The sequence below is a fragment of the Anomalospiza imberbis genome, chromosome 16 (assembly GCF_031753505.1).
Source record: "Anomalospiza imberbis isolate Cuckoo-Finch-1a 21T00152 chromosome 16, ASM3175350v1, whole genome shotgun sequence".
Classification (NCBI taxonomy): domain Eukaryota; kingdom Metazoa; phylum Chordata; class Aves; order Passeriformes; family Viduidae; genus Anomalospiza; species Anomalospiza imberbis.
The window spans coordinates 1,111,289-1,138,476 of record NC_089696.1 but is presented as its reverse complement, the minus strand read 5'-3'; the positions used below and the strand labels follow the sequence as shown (position 1 = coordinate 1,138,476).

Sequence of the window (27,188 nt, the reverse complement as noted above, 5' to 3'; positions counted from 1 at the left end):
GCACTGACTCAGCGCTGGAACAATGCGCGAGGCAGCCGGAGCCCGGTGATTCAGCTGCCGCCTCAGAGGATGAGCCCGGCTCCTCTGCTCGCTTATTAATCTCTGCTAGTGTGTGAGTCAGGCTCTCCTCGCCCCCGGGCAGGAAAGCAGCCGTGGTGGGATTTAACCAGGGAGCCGGGAAGGGGCCCAGGGGAGGGTGACTAGCAGGGGCTGTTGCTGTGGCCAGCCCGCTCCCCGCGCTGCCGGCTCTGAGCCATCCAGCGTGTGCAGAGGGGACGTGGCTGTGCCGCCACCGAGCACATCTCTTGGCAGTTCCATCCTAACAATTGCCTGTCTCGCCAGCTCAGGGGTCTCGCTGCCTTCCCATGGATTTCCCTGGGTGGTTTGCAAGGTGGGCTCATGGCCAAACCTGCTTTGTGCAGCCTGTGCCTTCCTGCTGCTTGTCACAGGTTTGGAGGCAGAGACGTGACTGTGCCCTGCTCACCCCTCTTGGGTCTTTTTCCCACCCTGGACCCCTCCACCAGCCTGCAGGTGTACCCTGACACCCATCCCCCTGACCAGTGTGTTTGGCAGTATTCCCTGCGTGCTGCATCCCTTGGCAGAAGCCAAGGACAATAGGACAGTTCTGAGACCAAGCAGGTTCAGCACATGTGCAGCAGTGTTACGGAGTGAGGATCCTTGTGTCCCAGCAGGATCCAGGCCTGGATTGCTGCAGGATACCAGACCTCCAGCATCAGCCCCGGCCCCAGGACAGCTCAGTTATGGCTGTGCCAATTATCGAGCAGCACAGCCTATGAGAACAGGCAGGCTCCAGCCTGGCAGGAGGTGAAGCTGTGAGAGCAAAGGTGTGGGAGCACCCAGGTGCTGCCTTGGGCTTGGCTCTGGCTAGGCTGGCAGTGGAGAACCTGCAGGAATTCCTGTACCCTCTGGCAGAAACACACCTGAGGTTGGGAGACAGGAAAAGTCACCATGGCTGTTGTGCTACCCTTCCTCATCCATAGGGTGGGTGCTGGGGCTGCCAGACCCACCCAGCAGCTGTGGGGTGGGCTGGGGGCAGCCCCACATTGCAAGCCCTGGACAAAGGGCACCGCAGCCTGACCCTGGGGGTTCACTCTGCCGTCTCACTTTGTTCTCCACCCTCCTCACAGAGCCCTGAGCCGACCCAGCCGCCTTGGCCAGGCTCCCCAAGGCCAGCACAGCCATAAAACCGTCTAATCCGAACAGGCTGGGGCAGAGCTGCCTGCTGCCATCGGGACAACTCTCTGTGTGTGGTTCCCATTTAGTGCAGATTTATTTCCTCTGGGTCGCCGGCTCTGCTGTTGCTCACTCCTTGGCTCTACTTCTGGGAGCATCCAGCATTTACCTTCTTACAGCAAGGGACTTTGGGGGACTGTAACTTCATTGTACGTGTCAATTAGGAAAACACCCTCAGGAATTTCCTTTCTGATGCTGCCTGGCTCTACAATAACCTCTGTCTCCGTGGCTGCCGGCTCCCCAGAGCCCGTCCCGCCAGAGCAAACCGACGGGGAGCTGGGAGCAGGCTCAGCTCCGCAGACGCCTCCAGCTCCTGTTCCAGCTCCCTCTGAGCACCGAGCCCCATCTCGTTTCCACTTCTCCTGCACTCCTCACTCCCTCTCTGGGCGCTGGAGTTTGAGTTGTTTTGGAAACCGCTGCGACTCCGGCATGACGTCACCAGGGTTCTGTAGTATCTCTGTCTCCATCCTAGTTAGGCGCTTCCTGCTCCCTGGCTCTCACTCCAGCTCGCCTGGCGTGTCTATGCTCTTTCTTCTTCTCCACAATTCCCCAGGGATTTCTTTTAAACTTTTCTCCCCCCATTCCCTTCATCTCTTACATAGTGGTTTTGTCTTTCCTTTTTCTTTTCTTTTAAAAAAAAATTATTTTCTTTTCTCCCCTCCTCTTCAAAAATGGCTGTTTTTCCCCAAAACTGGCTCTCCCAATTCATTCTTTGTAGCAGGCACCATGCCCACTCTGCTGCTGCTGGGAATCCCAAGGTGTTGGCATGCTCCTGACCAGCTCATTCCCAAGGTCAGGGGACAGGTAGGGGAGCAGGTGATCCCCGGCCCCAGCAGTGCCATCGTGGCATTGGGCAGGGCACGTCCTCTGAAGGGGGTTTTCTGCTACCCCTTTTGTGCCAGCTGCAGGGCTCAGGCTGCACCTCCCCCCTCCTCCCTCAGCTCCTCTCCCAGCATCCCACCTCAGCCCAGCTTTTCAGGCATAGCAAATCCATTCTTCACCCCACATCCCCAGCCAGAGCTCCCTGTGCCCTGACACCTCCTTCCCTGTCAGCATCCATCCTGTTCCTGCTGTGAGTACCCACATCTCTGTGCCACCCTGGGACCAGCCCTGATTCCAAGCACTGCTGTCTCCTGCCTGGAAAAGCATATGTGTGGTTTCATCATGACTCTCTAGTGAGTGTTCACTAAGCACGAACAAAATACGATTTATATCTTTAATTTCTTCCCTCACCACTGCTGAAATGCTGCCTGATTGCAGGCAGACCCCCCAGGGCCGTGGCTTTCCTCCCTCCTCTTGCTTATTCATCCCGACCCCCAGCCAGAGCAGTATGGGGCTGTGCTTCCCATGGGAGCAGTCCTGGGAACAGCACTATTAAACATAAAACACAAATGCGTATATAATATGTGTGTGTAGGAGTGTGTGTGTGTCTATATATACATACATATATATATATATATGTGTGTATTTGCAAGGGCATGTAGCGATAGGACACAGGGGGATGGCTTTGAACTGAGAGAGAGTAGGATTAGATGGGATCTTGAGAAGGAATTGTTCCCTGGAAGGTTGGTGAGGCCCTGGCACAGCGTGCCCAGAGAAGCTGTGGCTGCCCCTGGATCCCTGGAAGTGCCCAAGGCCAGGCTGGACATCGGGGCTTGGAGTACCCTGGGGTAGTGGAAGGTGTGGGATGGATGGGAGGGGTGGGATGAGATGGGTTTTAATGTTCCTTCCAGCCCAAACCATTCCATGCTTCCATGATTCTATGATATGCATCTGACCTCCTCCTGCCCTGCAGGAGCTGGGCAGTGCCACACCTGCCCATGATGACTGGGTAAACTGAGGCACATGGGGTGAATGCCAGGAGGGCCATATGATCACAGCCCTGTTGTGACACACACCCTTACTTTTCTGTCCCTGGGTGTGCCTGGAGCTTGTCAAGTCACTTAATCCCTGGAGTATCTTTTTAATGTTATTTGGATTAAAGTTGAATTTGGGCATTGGCTGTCTCTGGCTGTGTGAACATGTGAAGCCCGGGGTGAAACTCCAGTGAAGATCATAGGCTTTAACACAAACTCCTGTTAAAGTTTTGACTCTTTCTGGAGAGAAATGGGGTCTGGATGCAAGAGTTTCTTTATCCCAGTTCAGCCAGTTCTTCCTCAGCCTTTTTCCTCCTCACCCTTCCCAAAGATCTATGCTCATATTTATTTCTAAGTTGCTTTCTACACCTGTAGTCAGCAAGATTATGGGTGCTGCTCACTTGCCACAAGCTTGTGCTGGACCAGGGGCTCCTGCATCCTCCCTGCTGTGCCCATCTGCCACATGTCCCTAAAATACACAAGCAGACCAGCAGGAAGTGACCGGGGAGCTCCTTGCAGTGCTGCTGCCTCTGGGCAGTGGATGGACAGGACTGAGGGTCCTGGTTGTCCTGCTTAGCAGGGAAATGTGAGGGCTTTTATGGACAGACTGTGGGAGTGGGAAACATGGGACCCTGTTGAGGGCACAAGTCCCTGCTGGTGTCAGAGGCTGCTGTTTTCAAAGCACAGGGAAGCTGGGGTGAGTATGTGCTGAGTGTCAAATCTGGCAGGGCCGGTGCTGCTGGGCAGGGCTGGGAGTCACATGGGGATAAGGCAAGGGGAATGATGCCTTCAGTGGCTCCTGAGGGATGGGACAGGGGGAGCAATGTCATTTGTTGCTTGTATGGAGGGGTTTGTGGTGAGAGGAGCTGTAATTTTGCTGTACCTTGTGTCAGCAGCATGGGCTTGGTGTCTGCTGCAGTTGGGAATTCCCAGCTTTGCCCTTTGGATGGGGGTTCTGGGCTTGCATTATGATCACACCCAGGAGGTCAGAGAGGAAGCGAGTGTTTGGGGAGAGCCACAGCCCATCACATCTGTGCCCCACTGCCTGGCTGTGCCTCTTTAGGGAGCAGCTGCACCCTGAGCTCAGGGGTTGAGGCTTCTGCAGCCACTGCCCAGGGCCCTGCCCTGCCCTGCCCGGTGCCCTAGCACCCACATTTTGAGTGCGGCCGCCAAAGCTTGTCCTGTGGGTTTTCACCAATAACCTTTGGATGTGGATGTGGCATTAAAGGATCACTTTGTCTTTGCAAATGCTGGGCTTGTGCAAGCTTTTGGGGTGGGCACTCCAACCCCACAGACCTGTCTGTGCTGGGAAGAAGCCATGGAACTCGGGACGGGGCCACTGGAAGGATGCAGGGACCCTAGGAAATACTTACACCCTTGTTTTCTAGGACAGGTTGGTGTCATTTCATTTCCCTCCATCCAGTTGTTTGGGATCATCATGCTGCCAGGGTGTGCAGGATGCTCCTTTCCAGGCAGGAGTTGGCAGGGACAGGTAACCCTGCCTCTGAACAGATTTCCATGAAGTTGCCTCGAGGTCTGTCATTGCTGCTTACCTGGGACAGCTGCAGAGGCCTGTAATTGTTGGGAGAGGCTGTGGGCGGCCGGATAGGAATCTTGGAATAGGCTGCTGCCCTCCTGGCAGGGAGAGCCTGGCCACCCAGGAGGGAGAGGAGGAAGACAAGGAGAGAAGACAGAAGAAGAAGACGAGAACGAAGAAACAGAGATAGAGAGGCAAGAAGACAAGATAGGGAAGAAGCAGGGAGCTCTGTGCAGCTCTGAGTGCTGTAGAGATGGTGAGTGATTTCACATCAGACTAGGGGGGAACCAAAGAGATTTACCAGGAAAAAGCTAAAATGCATTCAAGGCAGTTGTTTTTTTCACGAGGTTCATAGACACTGTGTGTTTCTGGCTATGGGGAAGGCCAGATGGGCTCAGCAAGCATCCTGGAAGACTGCTGCCCTGTGGAGTGCAGAGGTGAGCTCTGCCCGGACCCCTGCGTGTGGGAGGATGTGCCAGAGGAGGGGCTGTGCCTAACAAGGGACACATCAGAAAAGGGACCTCTCCAGTGGCATTGCAGCAGCCAGCCCTGAGCTGCCGTGGCTCTGAGCCACGGCTCAGTGGGGTGTGGGTTTGGCCCAATCCTTACCCCAGTTTTGCAGGATTCCCATGCCCTCCGAGCTGGAGCTGGGCAGGAGCCGGTGGGATGGGGTGAGCATGAGGACATGGCAGGAGCTGCAGGGTGGGACCGCGAGTAGGTGCCACAAGGAAGGGCTGTGGGTGGCACGGGGAAGAGCAGGAGCCCTGCCCAGCCCTGAGCGCCCCAGCGGGTTGGAGATGTGCCTTTCGCACGCAGGATGTGTCACCTGCCTCCCGAGTGTCTGCTGCATTTCAGCACAGCCCTTCCAGCTCGCCTCTGCTGCCGCGGGAGGATGCCGTGCCTCAGTGTAAGAGCGCTCCGTCCGTGCGCGTTGCCTTGCCCGGGGATGCTGGGCTGGGCTGCCTTCCTACAGCAGCCCAGCTCAGCTGGAGCTGGCTGGGGTTTTGCTGGAGACCAGGTGGGTCCTGTCTCCTGGTTTCCATGTCCAGGGGGCGTGAGAACTGTCGCCGTGCTGTCCCTCAAGTGACAGCATGCTGCCACCGAGGTGCTTCGTGGGGCTGGGTCTCTGTGGACTCTCCCAGCACGCCACTGTCCCACAGGCATTCCTTAGGCTTGTTTGGCTATGGACTAAAAATGGTTCTCAGGTCCTGAGTGGTGGAGGAGAAGGGACTGTTTGGGTTCCAGAGGGGCCAGGCAGCAGTGTGTGTTACCAGCTCTTGTGCTGGGTGGCCCCAAGGAGGTGGATTTGGATCCGTGGATCATGGCCCTTTGGCAGAGCTGGTTGGGAATTTTTCAGGAGAGGGTTGCTGGGGCTGAAAGCTCTGCACAGCTCTGACCTTACCTACTGTGAGATAGTACATGGTTTTATAAAACAAGATGTGGGTATGGCGTGGTCTGAGCTCTCTGGCAGGATTTACTGAGGTTGTATCATGTCATGGGCATCCCTTCTGCTCCATCTGCGGACGCAGTTGGATGTGAGTGCCGTGGCAGTGTTTGTTTAGAGCTCTGCTGTGCTGCACTTGGCCAGGCTGACAGCATCAAATCTCTGCCTGCAGAAACAAATACTTTGTAGTGGTGTGAAGCATCCCAGGAACCCTGTGGTGCCTCACGCCCTGCAGCTTCAGCCCAGGGACAGGAGGGCACCGGTGGGGCTGGGATGCCTCTCCCTGGGCAAAATTGCCACCATCTTGGCATGATGTTGGATGAGTCTCTGAGCCCAGTCATTGAAAACACCATTTTCTGGAGGCCCTAAAAGGCAAAAATTTAAATAAAAGCTGTTGTGTGACACGTTCTGGTGATACCCATCCCTCTGTGAGGTGCTGGGGTCACTGGGCCCTGCAGTGAGGCACTGGGTTGCTGTCCCTTCACTTGGGCATGTGGGTCTCTTCCTGCACCCTGGCACAGAGGTGCTGCCCTGTACTTGCTGTGATGTGGGGACTGTCCGAACCAGACAATGCAACAGACACAAGTGCTGTAGCAGGTTATCAAATTCTGAATAAATTTAGAAGGGCTTTCAAGTTCCAAAGGGTTTGTCAGTTGTGTTCTCAGTCTCACATCCTTGGTAAAGCTCCCAGGAGCTTTCACGTTGAGTCCAGAAAGGGGTGGAAGGTGGATGCTCCCTCATACACACTTCATTCTCCTTGCTGACAGCAGGAGCGCCAATAAAACAGCTTTGTGTTGTCTGTGGTGGTTTGATGTGCTGCACTAAGAGCATGTGGAGCTCGTCCAGCCCCACCTTCCCAGAGCGCTCTGTGAACATGACGTGTGGCTTCTTGTGACCAGTAAATAGCATTTGGGGAATGAAAAGAAAAACAGAAAGGTTGGTTTGTTATTCTTAGTGATATATGAAAGAGCTGTCAACTCCATCTTGAAATCATGAATCCCTGGGTATTCCTGGGACAGGGCAAAGGAATGCATCCTGCAGTATTTTTTCACTTGGAACGACCATTTGGCTCTTCTTGGTCTGAAAAGTTAAACTTGGGCTGAGTAACAAATTAATGCCGTCTCTTAGTCACTGTCTGGCCAGGATGGAAACACTTCTCTGACCTGGTTTATCTGCATATCCATCCTGATGGCTTGGACAGGGCTCACTGTTGGCTGCCAGCTCCTTCCCAGGGCGCTGCCGGCTCCGGCGCCAGCGCCGCGCGGTGCCGATGGTGCGGGGGGAGCTCGGACGTGGAGCTGCTGGTCCTCATCAGGGTCTCAGGGCATGAGAAGAGGTGCTTTCTAGAAGGTTCTTAATGTTGTTTTTTTGTTTTTGTTTTTGTTTTTTTTTTTTTTAATTTTATAAGGACTTTTATAAGATTGGTAGAGATGGAGAAAATATTTTCTTCTTCAGGCTGCTTCTCCATAGAATCATGGAATGGTTTGGGTTGGAAGGATACTTAAAGCTTTTATTGTACCAACTCCCTGCCATGGGCAGGGACACTTTCCACCATACCAGGTTTCTCCAAGCCCTCCTGTACAACCTGGCCATGAACACTTCCAGGGAGGGGGCCCTGGGAGCTTCAGACCAGTGACAAGGGGTCTCTGTGCCTGGCCCTTGACTGGTTTAAAAACTGATGAAAGATGGGCTGTAGCCCTAATTTTCATCTCCTGGCCCAGATTTCCATCTCCTAGCCATCCTTCCTATCTGCTCACCTCCTGCTGTGAGCAGTGGCTCCACGGGTCTGGTGGGAGGAATATGGAGCTGGGTCTTCTGCGCAGGAATTCCAAACAGGAAAGAAAACTTGGAAAGATACCACCTGCACTTTGTGTATTGTTTGTGTAGTTCAGGTGAGGAACCAGCTTGTTTTGAGGTTTCAAACATGACAACTCATTCCTGGGGGCTCGGGAGTGTGTGGCCAGATTCAGGGTCATATCCTGCCTCCCATGTTTGTGTCACCAGCCCCTTGCTGCTGTGCCCCAGCCCACACCAGTGCCACGGGCCCATGCTAACAGCATTCCCAGTGTTGTGTTACATCTGCAGAAATCCAGGAAAAAGGAGGATTTTTAGTCACCTCAGAGCCAGTGCAGGATAAGGGGAAGCTTGAGGCTGCCCATGTAGGGGTTCCTGCGTGGTTGGGTGCTGTGGTCAGCACCCACGTCCCAGGCTGGGGCTGGAGCACCTCGACAGGGGTCAGGCTGAGAGCACTCTGCCTGGTGCTAGCCCTGGCCTGAGACATCCTCACTCCTCTGCTGTTCAGAAGAGCCCGGGCAAGATGGGCTGAAGATTAATTAAAAAACCCCCAAGGAAGAGATGATTTCCTAGTGTCGGCCAAGAAACGTGACACTGAGCAAATAGTAGAAAATAAAACAAAAATAAAGTTCCCATTGGATCTGGAAACGGACATTTAATTTGCAGCATCGATGGTGTCTGCGTGCAGAAATCTCGATTTCAGCTTGGATCTCACAAGGCAGAAGTCCCTGTAAATGATATTCCTGTGTGCACGTTCTGGAGCCCTGTGCCATGTCATTAACAGAGCGCTCCTTCTGGGAGTACATTCTTCCCTCATTTTCTATCCCCATACATTAAATTGATAGTTTGGGGGATTACTGCTCTTTCCAAGCTCACATGGGTGGAGTCCCCTTTATATGGCCATGCTGGTATGTAGTGAATTTGAATTGGCGCAGCAGAAAACTGGAAAATTTGGAACAGATAACTGTCTCCTATCTTTATATGGGAACATCAGAGTTCCTAGCTTTATTCTGGGGTTCTTGCCATTCCAAATATAATTTATTCTTTTATATAACTGTTTTCATATGATACACTCTGAAGAGCGGATAATGGTTTGGGGAGGATATAATCATTTTTTTCCCCCTCCAAGGCTGTCTTCCCAATTAATGAGATTGAGAACACGTTCCAAAAATCTATTTTTCCTCTCTGAGCTTTTTCTAATGTACTCAATTTATTCTGTAGTGTGTCTTATGCGTCCTTTATGGAGTTTGATTCCTAAATATTTGGTGGTGGTTGGCTGGCTGGAGCCTGTGTCAGTGCTCAGGGTACGGATGCAGCTGTAGGAGCAGTGAGGGACTGGCTGTCCTGGTCCCTTTCCACTTAAGAAGGTGGACTTGGGGACATAGCAAGGTCATCATTGTCCCCACCATACTGCTGACCTCAGTCTTACTACCAGATGGGGTGGCTTTGTGGGAAGCCGCGTGCTCTGTGGAGATGGAGGGGTATCCTCATCCCCTGGCTCCTTCTTCCCTCCTGTCTGGATGAGAAATGGGTGGCCAGGACTGAACCAGTGCCTCCATCCCTCAGGAAAGTCTGTTCCAAGAGAAACGTGCAAAGCTCTAGGGGCTCTTTCTTCTTAAAGCTTCACCTGCAACCAAAATAGACAAAGTTATTGTAGATTTTTCTCTGCTTACATTGGTGATGCTCCCCAAAACCTGTGGCATATTATCCTAAAATCATGGAGTGGTTTGGAATGGAAGGGACTGGTCTTGAAGGGACCTTAAAGCTCATCTCATTCCACCCCCTGCCATGGCCAGGGACACCTTCCATGATCCGAGGTTGCTCCAAGCCCCACCCAACCTGGCAGTTCCAGGGATGAGGCACCCACAGCTTCATATGAATTTCAGAGAGCTTGCTGCTCCAAAATGGGTCAGTTGATATGTTATAAGCCCTATTCAAAAAAACAAACAAACACTTCTAACTTGAGAGTAAAAGTGAATTTTTAGGCCTAGAGGAGTTACCTTGGGCCAGTGATGGTGGCAAAGGGTGCTCAGAACAGGCCTTTCATTGTTACCCAGGTAGGGAAATGGTTCCTGCTATGTCTGAGCAGTGGATTTGCTCTGTATTGTGGAGCTCAGGTGCTCCCTCTGAGGCACATCTGTCCCAGTCCTGACCAAACCATATTTTAGCTCTTGTTGCCTTGAGATAAAGCTGAGGCAGCATCCCAGGAGCATATTGTAGCCTTCTGTAGCACCCAGCTTGCCCAGCCCCATCAGCTCCCCGGGGATGAGCAGTGCAGGAGGAGCAGGCTTCCCGTGCACTGGGCTCAGTGCTGGGTGCTGAGGAGGAAGACGAGTATGATGAAGAGGTCAGCTGTCAGGAGCATCCTTGTTTTGTGGTAGGCTTGTCATTCTGCCAACAGCCCTGCTCTTCCTCCAGGGCCAGGAGCAGTTAAGGTCATTTTGTGGTGGCAGCCACATTCCTGGGAGTGGGGATTCACATTTACACTGATTGAGTCAGATGTTGTGTGACTTTGGGGAGCCACCTTCAGGGCCAAAAGCATGAGAGAACTGCTCTCCAATGGTGTTTTGAACTCTGGGTGGATACTGTTGTCCAGAGAAGCCGTGGTTGCCTCTGGATTCCTGGGAGTGTTCTAGGCCAGGTAGGACAGGACTTGGAGCAACCTGGGATAGTGGGAGGTGTCCCCATGGCAGGGGGTGGAATGAGATGAGATGAGATGAGATTTAAGGTCGCTTCCAACCCATTCCAGCTCTGTAGAATTCTGTGTCTCGTGCGAGGGCCGGGTTCTGTTCACGTCCCTGCAGGTCTCGTGTGTGCTGTGGTTGTTTATAACTTGTGGTGGGTGACCAGCCAGGTCCCCTGGATCCCTGCTCTGCTCAGATCCTCCCCATTTTCCACGTGTGTTACCCCAGGAGTGGTTTGATGACAGAGGACACTTCCTGAGGGGGCTGTGCTTTGTTGGTCCTGGTCTTGCTCACTGAGATGACAGCATTGCTGCCTGCTGGGGGGTCTGTGCTGCAAGGCTCCCCTGTGGGGCAGCAAACCCCAGGCAGTGGAGGTGGGACACCCCACTGTGGTCCTCTTACATCTGTGCCTTGTCCCTCTCAGGGGGCTGAGGCTGCCGGGGGAGAGAGACTTGCCCATGAATTTGGTTTTCCAGGCAGACTGGAGGGCTTCCCCCAGACCCAGTGTTGGGGGTGTATGAAGGCAGTGGGACAGACAAGGGAAAAGCAGAGCTCTGTCCAAGGAGAGGTGGGGTGGCTGGAAGGACAGCAGGGATGGCATGGGACCGGCAGCCTGGCTCTGCACTGGGGTCAGGTCGTGGTGGGGCTATGGTGGCAGGCCTGCTCCCTGCCCAGGTACCCCTGGGGGCGGTCAGGGCCCTTGGACATCCCCTGACACAGTCTCCTGGGGACTCTCATCCTTGTGCGCCTCACTGGTGCCCCTGGGAGCCTCAGGGAAGGGGGCTGTGTCCTCTTCCTCAGAGGCCCTGTGTCCTCTTCCTCAGAGGCTGCAGCGACAGGGGAGCAGCCAGCAGGGAGGGGAGGGCAAGGGAGGGGACAGGAGGGGAAGGGAGGGAAGAGGAGGGCAGGGAGGGCACCCTCGTTTGCTCCCCACACTATAATTAGCTGGGCTGGCGGGCAGAGCTGCTGTCAGGCTGCTGACATACAGCCAGGCTGCGGGCACGCAGGGCTGCGTGTGAAGTGCACGCTGCAGGACAGGGTGTGATAGGACAGGGTGTGATTAATTAGCTGCAGGTTCTGGGAGCTGCGAGTTTACTACTCGGATCCAGCTTATTTTCCTGCTTTTTAATTTTTTTTAACCAGTGATGAAAGATAGAACTTCACCTATAAACCAGTGTAAACATGTAGGAGGATGCAAGTGTTCAAGGCCAGGGTAGATGGGGCTTGGAGCAATCTGGCCTAGTGGAAGGTGTCCCTGCCCATGGCAAGGGGTGGAATAGAATGAGCTTTAAGGTCTCTTCCAACCCAAACCAATCTGGGATATTATGACCTGGTGTGCCCAAAGATTAAAAAACAATAAAACCATTTGTAAATACCAGGCAGCACATGAATGCAATTATGAGATCAGGTGGCTGACATCCCCAAAATGAGGCAAAATAAAAAACCCACCAGGTTTTAGCAGGAACACAGGCCCGGCCACGCTCCCCTCTAGCACGTGCTGTGCTCAGGGCTTCCTGCTATAAATAGCAGCAAGTTCAGCTCCACAGCTCAGCCCTGATCCTGCAAACACTTAAGCCCAGCACAGCTCCTTCCCGATGTGCTCCAAGCTGCTGTAATAGTTTGCAGGCTCTAATCATGAAAAAGAAGGAAAAATAAGGTGGAGAAGGGAGGTGTGCAGCCCACCGGCGGTACTGGCCATGGTGACTGCAGCCCCGTGCCTGCAGCTCCCCTGGCACAGCCTGCACCCTCCCTGTCCCTCCGGAGGGCTGGGTGAACGACAGCACGGAGCCAAGGTGCCAGGCCTGTGCGTGCGTGTCACTCTGGGTGCTGTGGAGCTGGCAGGTTTACAAGCTCCCGTGGCTTTGCCAGCAATTTGACAAGTTCTTCCATCCGGAGAAGCAGCAAGTGCAGGGTCTGGCTGTGGCAGCCCCGGCAGGGCTCCGGGAGCTCCTTCCACAGGGAGACTCCAGCACAGAGCCTGTGCGTGCCTGCGTGGCTGTCTGTGCATGAATGAATTCCTACAGGCATGCAGCAGTACAATAGGAGTGGAGAAAACAAAGTTTCCTGGATGAGCTCGCAGTAAAGAAATGCTTTGAAGCTTGGGTCAGCCTTAGTGTGGTGTGAGCTGCGAGCTGCGAGGGGTTTGCGGGTGAGCTCCCCTTGGCACCGGGAGCGTGGCTGGGAAGAGGCTCAGCTGGGGAAAGCAGGGCTGGGGAGATGCTGCAAGGGGTGGGAAGGCAAGGAGGGAGTGCAAATGGACATGTTTAATGAGGGAGCTAGCAGATGCTCATGAGCAGACTCGCTTTTCCTCCCGCAGGAAGGCAGGCTGGGATGGAGTTGGTCCTCCCTTCACAGCTGACAAGGAGCCCCAAGTCACTGTGAGAGTCTGTGCTGCAGCCAGCCCAGTTTTGTGGGTGTAATTGGTGGGGGGTCCCTGGAGCCATGCTGGCATGATGTGTGGAACCAGGGCCTGGCACCTTCCTCCTGCTTCAACACAGATCCCTGCTCCACTGTGCAGTGCACCTGTAGGGATGAGCTCCAAGCTGGAGGAGAAGGAAGAGGAAACATAATTCATGATGTTGGGAAATTTGACACTGTTCTGGTCGGTCTGTCCCTGAAGAGTGTACAACCTGCTGGCAGGGTCAGGCTGAGCTACAGAGACATGCTTTGGAGTGAGGGGCTGGTGATGTGGCTGCTGTCCCAGAGAGCCCATGCCATCACTGCCCTGGGGCTCAGGGAGAGGCTGGGTGGAGATCACAGAATCATGGAATACCCTGGAACGGCCCCACAGGGATTGGACCCAAGTTGAACCTAAGAGCTGGACCCAAGTCCAAGTCCTGTCCCTGCACAGATCCCTCAGCAATCCCACCCTGTACATCCCTGAGATCATTGTCCAAGCTCTCCTGGAGCTCTGGCAGCCTCGGGGCCGTGCCCATTCCCTGGGGAGCCTGGGCAGTGCCCTACCACCTTCTGCTGGTCACCCCATTTTCCGAAGAACCAGGTTTATGTTTGTATTTCAGGCCCTAGAAAAACACCAAGGCCTCCCCTCCTGGGTCCCAGCTGTGAGGGTGGGTGAGCAATCAGAATGGCCACTGGCCCTCTGCTGAGCTGAGCTGGAGCAGGGTGGTGCTCACCTGCTCACACGTCCTGGCATTGTGAGGGGCTGGGGCAGGTTGGTGTCTGAGCGAGGCTGTGGCATCAGGGAGACACTGAAGCACAGCCCCTGTTCCCTGCTGCCTCTGTGTCTTGGGCAGGTGTCTGGAGGACACCACGAGCTCCCCAGCGCCCGAGTGTGGGCTTTGCTGCTCTGCAGGCGGGTGGCTGCAGGGCCTTGGTTCTGTTCTCTGGATTGCTTCAGTGTACCATATGTGCATAGCCGTGTTTCCCTCCTTCCCCCCTCAGTGGTCCAAACCCCCTTTTCTCTGGTTTCCAGCTTGTTTTTCACCTTCTATTGGACTCAAAGCCCAACTTGGATGTGCATCACAGCCCTGGGCGCACGCATGGGGTCAGGGCTGTCTGCAGGCGAGTGTGAGAGCCAGGTCAGGCTCCCGCTCTGAGCTGGCTGGGATGAGATAGCTGTGGAAGAATGAACGTGCTGGAGCCATTGGCATCCTCCCTCGCTGGGTCGGGTCTGGGGGGGATCTCCACCCTCTCCTCAGATCCTTTGCATTCAAGGCAGGAAGAGGCAGGGTCACGATGGTGAGAGGCTGGGGCTGAGGGCTCACACCCCTCCCTGTGGTCCCGTGGGTGCTTTGGCCTTGCCAAAATACCATCTTCAAGCCAAGGGTCAAAGACCCTTCTGTAATTGCCAGGGGTTGTGTCCTCTTCCCTCCTTCCCTTGAGCCAGCCATTCTCATCTGGGCAGCACTGCCTGCCCGCCCCGACCCTTCCGCTGCCACCAGATTCATTTTGCTGGGTCATCCACGCTTTATTAAGACACCCCAGGTCTCCATTCCTTGTGCTCCATACTGCAGCACACAGGCAGGATCTGCTCTCCATCCAGGATGGCCTTTGGGAATGTGGGCTGTCCCCAGCTTGGTGGCCTGGAGCTCCCTCCAGGCTGGCACCCACACTGGAGGCAGGAGTTACCTCTGTGATTTTCAGCTCAGCAATCTGGTTCGTCCAGCCTGAAATTCAAGTTTCAGGATTTGAGGGTTCATCTGGCCTGAGCTGATGTTTTGAGCCTGCTTGGGGCTGTATTAGCTGGGGGCCCTGGCAGTGCTGGGGCTGTTTGAGGAGTGCAGTGTTGGGAGCAGGTGGCAGGTGGGACGGGTGCTGGAGTCCACAGAAGGGAGGCAGCATTCCCAGAGCCCTTTGGCTCCTGAGCCAGCCCTTGCCAGAGCGCTGGAGGGAGATCGGGTCCATGGAGGACCCAGCCTGGCCCTGCTCCAGCCCTTGCTTGGGGGGATGCTGTGAGCTGGGGTGGGGGCTGCCATCTCCTTCCTCCTCCTCCTCCTCCCGAACAACCACTCATATCCCAGGCTCTGAATTTTATTCCCCTCCCAACAGTCAGGCATCACCTCCTGATTACTCATAACTGCAGCATGTTGCGGATACACAGAGCCTGGGGAATGGCTGTGCCTGGGAGCAGAACCACCAGGATCCAGGGTGACAGCCAGGAGGGACTGGGGGGGACAGGCTGTGCAGCCATGGTCCCCAAACCCTGCCCTGCCCTGGGGGCCAAGCACCTCCTGACTGTGCCCAAATCCCCCTGGAGTCTGTCCAGCCCTGCTCCAAGTGCAGCTCAGGGACGCTGAGGTCCCGGCAGGTGAGCAGGTGACAGTGGCAGTGTGGCAGCACAGCCTGAAGCCAGCAATGGCTTGTGAGTTTGTTTTGCAGAAACCTCTTCTAGCATGGAAAAATCAGCCATCCCTCAGTTTTCCTCTGGTTTGTTTGTGTGGGCATTGATTACACTGGGAGTTACTGAGCCAGATTTTATTGGAGTGACTTAGAAAGCTGCCACCTGTGAGCAGCCACTGGTCTTTGGGGATTATTTTGGTGTAGTTGCTAAATAATTGCATGAGGCTTCTTCAGCCTTGCTAATAACTTTGTTCTCACAGGGACACTGCCTAGAAAAAAAGATGAGCCAAGATTATGCTTGGCAACATTTACAGGAGGAAAAAGTACAACAGGATTGATGTCTGCTGGCAGGAAGAAATAAATAAAACAATACCTCTGTCTTAGCCCCTCCATGAACATCCTTGTTTCCATCCCCAGGTCTGTAATCTTCCTAGCATGGCTGAATTCTGAAATTCAGCACACTCCTTTAAGTCACTCATCATTTCTGTCTGCAGCATGTTGTGCTAATTCTGACTAGGGACCAGCAGGGCTGGCTCTGGAGATGAGCTGGCCTGGGGAATCTGGGCTGCTTTCTTACCTACCCTGTGTAACTCACAAAATTATTTAGTTAGTGCCTGAAACCTGAAGTCGAACGAGCAAATTCAAGCATTCCTGTTGGCCCAGATTCATAGAATCAAGGAGTGGTTTGGGTTGGAAAGGACTTTAAAGCTCCTTCTCTCCCACCCCTTGCCATGGGCACCTTCCACTATCCCTGGTTTCTCCAAGTCCCATCCAGCCTGGCCTTGGAGACTTCCAGGGATGGGGCATTCATCATCTGGGACAGCACCCTTGTATCCCACCTTCCTCTCCTGGCCTTGCTGGGGCACTGGAGGGATGGAGCACATGTTCTGGGAAGTTTTGGTGGCTGCCCTGCCCAGTGCCACGTGCCGGGGCAGCAGGGGCTGCTCTTGCCCCCACAGGTGCCTCTGTGCTGCCCATGCCCACAGTCCCTTGCCTTGGTGTCTCAGGATGAAAGGGTGGAGATGCGTGCAAGCCTCGCTTGAGGTGTTTGTTTTAGAAAGACAAGCTGATAAAAATTATTTAATTAAGGGACTTAAACTGTGCTTCCTCAGCCCTGAGTCATCAGTGAAGTGAGCAAGTGAGGAGCAGCAGTGGGTCCCACCGGAGGGTGACTCACGCTGCAGCGTGGGGCTCACAGGGACTCGGAGCTGGGTGATGCTTCTCTCCCTCTGTCAGGATGGCTGGGGGCTCCCAGCACCCTGAGCAGCAGCAGGAGGTGTCTGGGAGTCTGTGAGGCTCCCAGATTGTTTTGGGAGCTGAGCCACACTGTAGTTGCACCTCTCTGCCGTCCGCAGCTGTGCCTTGATGCACAGGAGCCATGAGCAGTCACTCCTCCAGAAGCCTGGAGACCATCCAGGAGCAGAGCATGCCCACAGGCCAGCATTTGAGCTTTCATTGTCTATCTGCGTTGATAGAAGCCTGCAGATCCCCTCTCAGTCCAGGAGGAATTGATCTTTCCTCCCAGAAGGCACAGGAAAACACCAGGCCACCTTTTGCTCCTCTGCCTCTTTCAGTTACCGGGCTTCAGAAGCAGGCAGGAAAAGAAAAGCCAGTCCCAGTTCCCAGTAAGGTCAGGACCTGTCCCATCTACACTGGTTTGTTTAGTGAGTGCTGTAAAACCTGCTCTGTCCCTCCCGCTTGGAGGTGTTGAAACTCTGCTCAAGCCCAGTGACAGGACATTTTTTCCTAAGATCCAGGATGTGTGTTCTCTTTGCCTGACCCTGCTTCCTTACGTCCCACCCTTGCCTCGGCCACTTTTCCCTTATCTTCCCCTCCTGTGGATGTGGCTGAGGCTGCGATACCCAGTGGTCCCGAGGTGGCACTGGTGGCACTGTCCCAGTCCTGCTGCTGCTGTCCCTTTGTGTGTGACATACAGTGGGCAGTGCCCATGGCCAGTCCTGCCCACAGCCTCCCCCATTCCCTGTGTGATCTCTCATTAACCTCTTCAGGCCATCACCAATCCCCCCGTGAGGAGAATCTTCCCAGGCAGTGCTTCAGCTCCTACCAGGACGTTGTGATGTCCCTGCCCTTGGAAAGGCCTCCAGCAAGCTCTGCTCCATTCACTGGTGGTTATTGTGCTTTCCTGGACACTCTCCCAGAGCCCTCTGCATCCATGGCCACCTTGGTTTTGTGCTTGCTTAGGAAAGAGAAATGCAGCATGGTGGGATTGACCTGTGCAACTCCATCTGCCTATTGGGCATGGTCCTGTTCTCTTCTGGAAAGAGTGTAAGGAGGCAAAGGGCTGTGCCTGAGCAATATGGGGAAACTGAGACACAAAGTGGGAAGAAATAGCTCAAGGTCAGACTTTGGGATGGTGGTACCACCACCAGCTGATTCAAAGCTCCTGGTCTTGCTCCAGGCCCAATTCCTTGGACATGTTGCTGAAATTCTGCTTTTCCTCCTTATTGGCGATTTTCTTCATGAGTGTTAAAATTAGTAATTTTGGCTCATCATTGCTGTAATCACTGCCCAGTTTATTGGTGGGGTTTTTTTTTATTCTCTCTGCTAAGTTAGTTCCTCATTGTTTTATCCCAGATATCTAAAATCTTAGTTTTCACTGGCTATGGCATTGATGGGAGCTTTTCCCATGGACCTCCGCTGTGGCTGGGTGGAGGGTCTGGCTATGTGAGGTGCAGGTTATACAGATGTTGTTTCAGTGGCATTGAGAACACTGTTTGTGGGTGATTTGTCCTTAAATATCAGCAGTTCTCCATGATCCCCACTTGCACAGAGAGCAGAAAGAACTGAATTTGTCATGGCTCATGAATTTCATTGAAACTGATCCATAGTTTGGGAAGTACCACTTTGGGGTTTGGGTGCAAGTTTAAGGAAGTAAGGAAATATCATATGGGAATGCTATGCTGGAAGGAGTGGAGCCGTTCCTGGGTGTGCTCTGGGCTTGCAGGACAGCTCCCATTGCTCAGGTCCCATCACTCACTCTGAGCAGTTACTGCTGTGCTCATTTTTCTGCTGCCTCAGGAATGCATGGGGTGGTTTGGGGGACCTGGGGATATCCTGGAGATCTCTCAACCCAACCCCCTGCTCAGTGCAGGATCACCTAGTCTGGATTATCCTGGACACCCAGGTCCATGCCCAGCGGGTCTTGGATGTCTCCAAGGATGGAGAATCCACCACCTATCTGGGCAGGTTGTGCCAGTGTTGGATCAGCCCAATTTGGTGTCTGGCCATTTATTCATGGGGCTTTGGTGCAGCTCCTTGCTGCTGTGGGGTCAGAGGAGCAGCAGGGACAGCCAGGGCTGTCCCCATCTCCACCTGGCAGGGCTGCTCAGAGCTCTTGCATGTTGACAATCAGCACCAGGGCAGGTGACATCTTAGAACCACAGAACCACAAAATCTCGTGAGTTGGAAGGGATGCACAAGGACCATCCAGTCCAACCCCTGGCCCTGCACAGACACCCCAACAATCCCACCCTGTCCCTGACAGTGTTGTCCAAGCACTCCTGGAGCTCTGGCAGCCTCGGGGCCGTGCCCATTCCCTGGGGAGCCTGGGCAGTGCCCAGCACCCTCTGGGGGAAGAACCTTTCCTGATCTCCAACCTTACCCTGCCCTGGCACAGCTCCAGCCATTCCCAATGAGCTTCTCACCCCAAATGGAAGCTGCTCCTGTGTGCTCCCAGCTCTGCCCACAGACCTCTGTGTGCCCTGGGCTGAGCAGCAGGACCTCACACACGCAGACTGTCGTACCCTGTGCCGTGGGGTGGCTGCAGCCACCAGATGTTGGTGACCAACCAACATCTCTGTGCCATGGAAAGGGTCACCCACCACAGAACCACATCCCCATCTTGCTGGTTCCAGAGCTCCCTTTTGGTTATGTTTTGGTGACAGTGGATCCCTGCCTGCTTAAAAACTGGGGTCCTCCTCTCCCTGCTGGCTTTGGTGGGAGCTCTCTTTGGCTTTGGCTGGCAAGGAGAAGCTTTGGGATTGCTATTGTGGGCCTGATTAGCATTCGGCCCTGCCGCTCCCCGAGCTGGAGCTCACCATTGCCTGGCAACCACAGAGCAAAACTACAACAGCTGCCCTGGAGCCCAAGCGGCTCCCGCGAGCCTGCATGCAGCGACACACGGGGACAGGGACGGTGGTGGGGCCACCCTGCGCTGCTGCTCCCTGCCCTCCACCCCACAAGGTGCACAGACAAGGATCATCCCCAGGACGAGGAGGAGGAGCAGGAGGAGAGGGCTGTGGCGGTGCAACAGCTTTGGTGACACCCAGGTCTGGTGGGTCTGTGTCTATCTGTCCCGGTGCCACCTGCCATGAGCATCCCGCTGCGTTGGGCACAGCCTGCCCTGCTCATCCCTCGGTGCAGGTACCATTCTGTGCCCAGGGAGCTCGTGTCATGCACTGGGGCCTCAGAGCAGGGCTGGGGGCCAGTCCCTGCTGTGGGTGCCTCTGGGACAAGGTGTGTTGGGGGAGAGACTGGGATGTGTGTGGGGTACACGGCCCCATCCTCACGGTGTGAGGAGCTGCACACACGCTCTCTGTGTGCCATGCACACACCTGGCCCTGCACCCCAGGTGGGGTCTGTGCAGTGCCCAGGGGCCCCATGGGGAGGCTTGGCCTCACTGGGGTCTCACAGGGGACCATGGCACAGCCCATCTGTGGTGCTCTCACACTTATACTCCATCATGCTGGGGGTGGAGTTGGAGGGACAGGAACCTGAGCGAGCATCAGGGCTGTCTCTGCTTCCCAGTTTTGCATGTGCTTGAGACCTGATGTGGTTTTCTTGGCAGAAGAATTTTGTTGTCCTGCTCCTGGCAGGAAATGGGGGCCTTGGGCTCAGCCCCTGACCTGCCAGAGGGTCTTTGCAGCGGTGGTGGCTCAGCCCCTCCACCAAATCCTGCACTTTGTCCTCTTTCCAGCTGGGTGGACTTGACAGGATTTGAGTCCCCTCCTGACACAAGGTGCCACATTTCTGCAGAAGACACAGACATGCCTAAGTACATTGAATTCACATCTAATGCATTCTCTCACCTCTAGTTTAACTCCCTATTTTTGCATCTTTGGTGCTGTGGGCATTGCCTATGGCTGGAGGGCCAATCTGTCCTGTCCAGCCAGTCCACTAAGACCCTTCGGGCAGAAAATGACAGGCACTGCCTTTCAGTGCTTCCCCACACATCCTCATCAGCGATACTTGCTTGGCAAAGGGTTAAAAAAATAAATACATCTGTCTTTTGTGTCTTGCAGAGCCTGGGGTCGGCAGACAAGAAGGACTTTTACCAGCCAAAGTAAGTGCCAGTAGCAGTGGTGAGTAATTGCATGGAAATTCCCGGCTGGTCCATATTACCCAGCAGCTCCATGGCTTGCTAAGATTAGACATTTCGGTGTACAAGAATAGCTGCTGCAATTACAAAAGTGAGGATAACAGTGGAAGGGCTGTCAGTCATGCTGGCTTCAGGGCATATGCAAATCCTTCCATCAGGTCAGAAGGAACCATGACAGCTCGACTGAGCCTGGGGGACAGAGCCGGGAGAGGGGAGTGCACTGGTGACCTTTCCCACCTCTGGCTCCTTCTGCTCCTGGTTTGCACAGCCGAGCTGCCTTGGAGAATCGAAGGATTTCGCTGCGTGTCACAGCGGGCGGATCTCGCAGTGCATCTCCCACAGCTGTGTATCCACGCTGGTGCCCACTGTCTTCACCCGCTGTGCTTGGTGCAGCTCTGTGAGCTGCAGGGGGAGAGGGGGGCAAGGGGCTTTTAGAGCTATGGACATGAGAAAGTTACTGCAAACTACTCCACCAACACAAGCAGTTGGCTGCTTGGTGTGTGGATTAGGTAACAGAACCTCGCCACAGCATGGCACCTTCCAGGTAAGAAGGTTGTGCTTGCTGGATGGACAGGTTTGTTCCCATCATCATTTGGATAATGGCAATCTGTTAAAAGCCCTGCTGGGAGGTTGGGTTCTGCCCTGGCACTGCATTACGTGTTGTGCTGCTGAGCATGTTGCCTGTGGGACCTTGTGTTGCTCCTGCTTTGCTTGGGGAAGTGAAGGTCTTCAGGTTATCACCTTCCTTCTGAAAAAACAAACAAACCAAAAAACATAGGTGGATTTGAAGTTGTGGGACAATGCTCTGATGGGCAGGATTGTCAGAGGAGCATGGCTTTGGACAATTCAGAAGGAATTGGGTTGAGGATTTCTCCTCCAAAGCTCACTGTCCCTCTGCTCTTGCTCACTCTTTGCTGCTTTCCCAGCAGTGCAAGCAGTGTGGCAGAATTCTTGGTCTGAGTCAAGCTTGGCCTCGCAGGGAGCAGGTCCAGGGGTGACAGGCTGTGTCAGGGAATGTTGTACAGATCTGCCTGCTCGCTGTCTGTCCTGGGAGAGCAAGTGTGGGGTGTGTGTATGCTCTTCAGTTGCCTGCTGATTCCTCTTTGTGCCACCAAGAGCTTTTAAAACTCGGTGCTGGTTTCTAGGTCCATACTGAAAGTCTGCTTTGAGGGAGCTCCTCTGCCTGTTCACTCCAAGGCAGTGTGGCTCATCAGCTTTCCAAGACCTCAGGCAGATAAAGACTTCTGGAAATACAGAGTATCTGCTTAATCCTGCATGGCTTTCTGGGAGATCAGAGGAATATCACAGGAGGTTATGGAGTCATTGTGGATGCCACAACAACGTGAATACACATTTGGCAAAGAGCTAGTGGTTGTGTTTTTGTGACCTCTCCCAACAGCTGTCCAAGATTTTGGTGCTCCTGAGTGTAGTGCTGTGTTTGTGAGGAGTCTGACAAGCAGGTTTAGAGCAGATTGAAGCATCTCCTATGTCTCAGTTCCAGCTGAAGCTTTGGGGAGGCTTGAAGTAGGAGATTTGGAAGAAATCTTTAAAGAGCTCTTAGTGTTCAGATTTCCTATGGTTTTGGCGGTTGGTAGCAATAATTTGTGGTGCTGCATTTATAACCAATCTCCTCTGAGAAATGAGGAATGTTTCTCTACCTTGAATGGGAGAACATGGGCTTCCCATCTTGCTAAAGATGTGGAGCTGCTGGGTCAGAGTGGGGTGCAGGTGCTCTTGTAGATAGAGGATGTTTCATGGGAGTTTGTTTCTCTCTGCCACGAGGCCACGGGACCTGCATGGTTTGGCTGAGCAGCTGTGATGTGCCAGGTCATAACACTGTGACTTTGGTTAATGCCCAGCCCATTTACAGTCCTCAGTGGCTGTTTAGGGGTTGTGATGGATAAGTGTGTGGCCTGATGTGGCTTGGTGCCACTGCCCCCATCCCATCTGGCTTTTTGATCCACCAGCTGATGCCACAGTGTGCCTGTTGGAACCCCTCTGCAAGGCTGGACCAGGTGCTCTCTATGGAGCCCTTCAGTTTCAGGCGGGGCTGGAGCTCGTCTTCCTCAGCAGAGAAAGGTTGCTGGAAAATGCCAGGGGTTGGGTGGACCTGCTGAGGACTTGAGACAGCTCAGCTCATCTGCAGCAGTTCCACAGCCCAGATTCACAGTTCCCCGAGCCCTGGGCAAGGCAGTGGCGAGCAGCCAGAGCATGGGAAGAGCTGAGCCCAGCTGTGGTGGTTCCTGGACACATCTGTGCAATGAGGGTGATGAGCTGAGAGAAATCTGGCAGTGTGTAGCTGGTCCTGCAGCTCCCATGTGCCAGAGCAAATTTGACTGTGCTTCTGCTTTTCCTTTTCTGGCTTCTGAGGCATTGGCTCACTTGCCACCAAAGCCCTGAGCTGTGGGAGCAGGGTCGGAGCCACCCTGCTCTTGTGTCAGGCTTTGGGGCTCTCCCACAGCAGATGTTGGTCCTGAAAGCAGAAAAAGGAGACACACATGCCAGAAATCTCAGCAGTGAGTTTTGTCGCTGCTTGTCCTGGGAGTGACTCCTGCTCTGTTCCTGCCATGTTCAGCCTTCTCTGATCGGGTGCCCTCTTCCTCTATGGACATCAGCTATTCCATCTGTTGAATTTCCTTGTGTCTCCTGGAGTGACTCCTTTCATTCCTTTGTTGCCTCTTCCCTTCAGAAATGGAAATGTGTCCTCACCTCACAGTTCCTGTCAGTCTGCCTTAGCCAGCAGGCAGGTGTTTCCTGAGCTCCTGGAACATGCCAGTGCTGATCAAGGGCATGGAGACATGTCCACCCTCGCCCATCAGCCTCTGATGGCCCTTCCCCTCCTCCCAGTCCATCCATGAGGTACAGATCTCCCACTGGATTGCCTCAAGATGCAGTGGAAAGCACACAGGGAGGTGTAGTGCAGGTGGATCTTGGCTATAGGAAGTCAGAGGTGCCCAGAATGGAGCTGTTGGAGCTGCTGCGTGCTCTGGGAGATGCCCTTCTGCTTGCAAGGGCTTCAGTGGTGGTGCTTATGGATATTCCTGTAAGAGCTGGCCCATGTCAGGAGCTGGGTCTCCTGATTTTTAGTCTGGGAGGTAATGTTCCCTCTTCCATGGTAAATGGAGGGATGCAGCCTGAGTCAGGAACGCTGAAGCATTAATCTTAGGTGAAGTTACATCAGCTGAGAACTGACAGGGGTAGAGACCACCAAGGAAGGACCAGCACTGGCACATAAAGAGCTCCTGCAGCTGAAATACCTGAGAGAGGAACCTGGCATGTTGGGAGTGGCCACAAGTCCAGTTGTTAGTCAACATGTGCACAGGTATCCTCACCTGCACTGACTGCTCCAGCCATCCCACATGAACAGGTACAGGTGCCTTCCTCTGTTTCCAAAACAGTGTGTTCAGCTGTCAGAATGGTTTATCCTGACCTAACAACTCTCATCTGATGCTGTCTGGGCCCATGCCTCCCCTGGTGCAGCCCTGGCTGCAACTCTGCTCTGACCAGAGTTCGTAGGGACTGGGGAAGAAACATGGGGTGGTATCAGTCCAGCCCCTGAGCTGCTCACTCCTTTGCCACGCCACTTTTGGAAAGCGCTGATACAGCTGTAATGCTGTGAGAGTATCCAGGCTTCCAGAGGTCTTTCCAAATTTCTAACACAGGGCCCTGACTTCTCTGTCAAGGCAGCAGGGAGCCACTGGCTGAGGACCCAGGGGCAAGGAGACCATGCTCTAAGACAGGAATAGGCTCTCCTGGGACAGGAGGTAAAAACTCTCCTGGCAGGGCTGGGTGGAAGTCTCTTGACAGGAGGTTGTCCGGTGTGTTTGCTAATTGCCCCGGCACATATTTGCTCTTCAGTGTCAGGAACTCATTTTCTTTAAAGCAGAAAGAATTGTTGGTAGTAATGACACTCATAAACCCCCTAGCAAATGCAGACTGAAACACCTGGGCTTAATAAAGTGTCACTGCTTTGCAGTGGGAGCTGCCCTCATCCCCCTGGCGATGCTCAGCTGTCAGGGAGCCGTCACTCAAGAGCAGGGAATATCTGCTAGGCACTCTGAGGTGTCAGGAGGGACACAGCTGTAGTGACAAAATGTCCTCCGCTGATCCGCTCCTCCGTCCCCTGGGATGGTGGCCGTGCAGAAGAGAGCGGCTGTCTCGGAGCCCGCCCTGCAGCAGCAGGATCCCACAGCCCTTTCGGGCAGGCACCTCATGGCTCTGTCTCCATCTTGGATTAAAGGCTGCCCTGGCCCTCTGTCCTCCAGCCTCAGATGTGCAAACACATGAGGAACCTTTGAAACCACCTCCCAGAAAGCAGCAGCTCCTGTTTGTTTTGCCTCAAAGTCATTACATGGAGCTGTCTCCACAGCTAATTCTTTGTCACCTGGCCCTTACAGCAGAACATTTCATCTCCCAGACTCCAATCTTGCCATGCCAGCACTTAGATGAAAGTGTTTCCTTGCTGAATCATTATCTCATAAAACATTAGTGGTTTTAAGGCTCTAGAAATCAGTATTTACATCTTGGAAGCATTAAGGACCATCATAATAAGCGTGATGTGTTCCTAAGCCGGGTTTTCATTTCAGTGCCTCCTTCCCTCAGACATTATTGCTGTAGTAACGATGATAATCACACACATATAGGCAATGTTTGACTTCTTCTGTGGTGGCTGAGAGTTGTTCAGCTGGGAGCTCAGGTTCCAAGTGCTGAGCAGAGAGGGGAGGACACACATGGGAAGTGGGGAGAAAGAGATGGTGCCAGTGACACCAGGGAGCTGTGGGGTAGGAGAAGCAATGCCAAGACTACCTCTCCATAAAGGATACTCATTGGGATACTCAGTGATGCAAGAAACTGTCCTAAAATCACCTGCACAGGTTTGGAGAATGCTCCCAGCTTTGGTTGTAGGAAAGGATGAAGCACCATCACCAACATCTCTGGTGGCAGTGGGATGGCAGAGCTGTGGAGGGTGAAAGAGAAATGTTGGGGTCTGTGGGGTGGGTGCTCTTCAGGCGGGTGCAGGTTGGAAGCTGAAGGGGAATGTAGCCCTCCAGAAGGGATCATGAACACAGTGTGCTCACTTCCAACCCCAAATCCTAGCCAAGGCAGATCTCTGGAGAGATGAGGCATGATCCCTTTACACACAACATATTTAAGGAAGGTTCTGGAGCTGGTTTGGGATATCCTGGCAGTGGGGCTGAGTCACTGAAACTGTATAGCATACTTATAAAATATTCCCCCTGGAGTTTGGCCAGTGGATTCAGTCTGAGCTCCAGGCAGGTGGAGGGGCTTTAATACTTTGGAGTGCAGAGAAAGGAAGAGAATCCTGCAAAGGCACTTTGGAGAAATGTAGTCATTCAACAAATGCCAGTCTGGGAATGGAGAGCAGAGCTGACCCTGAGCAGCCTGGGAGCAGGGAGTTAGGAGAAGCAGGCATGAGCAGTGGGGAGCAGCAGGGAGCTGGGGATTAGCAGGAGTGGGAATGAACTGAGGGGTACCTCATGGCATGGCAGAGGGTTGCCCTGGACCTTTGCAGGGGGTGCAGGAGTTCAGCTGATCTCCTGCCAGTTCAGAACAGGCAGATCCAGGCTGTTCCTCTGGGCTGTGGAGGGAGCTGGGACAGGGCCCCGAGGAGGAGTGGTGCTGGCAGGGATCCGCCAGGAGCTCAGGCGTGGAGGAGCCATCACCCTGCTGCTTTGCACTGTGGCCTCTGGGCTGCCTGCCCAGGCTAACATTGCTGTTTGCTTGGGAAGCTGGAAACTGGTACCAGTTTGTACCTGGGGATGAGGGCAGGGCCCCCTGCGAAAGGCCTGGCTGTCCTGCTCTGGTCCCCTCCCCACTGCAGCCTGGGAGGGCAGCACTGCATTATGTGCCTGGGGGTCCTGCTGAGGACCGTGGCTCTGGTGAAGTCTGGATGAACACTGCTCTTACTCATTTTCTTCTTTATTGCTCCTTGGGACAGAGTGCCCACCCTGGGCTCCTGTGCCCACTGGGCCTGGAGGGTCATGGTGGGATGCTCTGCACACAGAATGGGTCCAGAGGAGGCCACAAAGATGCTTCCAGGGCTGGGCCCTCTGCTCTGGAGCCAGGCTGGGAGAGCTGAGGGTGTTCAGCCTGGAGACGAAAAGGCTTCAGTGGCACCTCATTTCAGCCTTCCAGTACTTAAAGGAGCTTATTAAAGAGAGGAAGAGTGTCTTGTTTACATGGACAGAGAGTGATAGGACAAATGGGAATGGTTTTAAATTAAAAGAGAAGAGATTTAAATTCGGTATCAGGGAGAAATTCTTTCCTGCAAGGGTGGTGAGGCCCAGGCACAGGGTGCCCAGAGCAGCTGTGGCTGCCCCTGGATCCCTGGCAGTGCCCAGGGCCAGGCTGGACAGGGCTTGGAGCAAGCTGGGACAGTGGGAGGTGTCCCTGCCCATGTCAGGGCGTTGGAACGAGATGGGCTTTAAGGTTCCTTCCAGCCCAAACTATTCTGGATCCA

At 54.1% G+C, this 27,188-nt stretch overlaps 1 protein-coding gene across 1 annotated transcript in view; it reads left to right on the top strand.

Moving 5' to 3' along the window:
• LOC137483411 (ankyrin repeat and fibronectin type-III domain-containing protein 1-like) overlaps window positions 1-27,188 on the top strand; it is a 192,250-nt gene that overhangs the window by 97,689 nt on the left and 67,373 nt on the right. Inside the window, exon 4 of the mRNA XM_068206435.1 lies at window positions 20,631-20,671. Coding sequence (XP_068062536.1) covers window positions 20,631-20,671 — 41 coding nt within the window. The remainder of the gene's footprint in view (window positions 1-20,630; window positions 20,672-27,188) is intronic.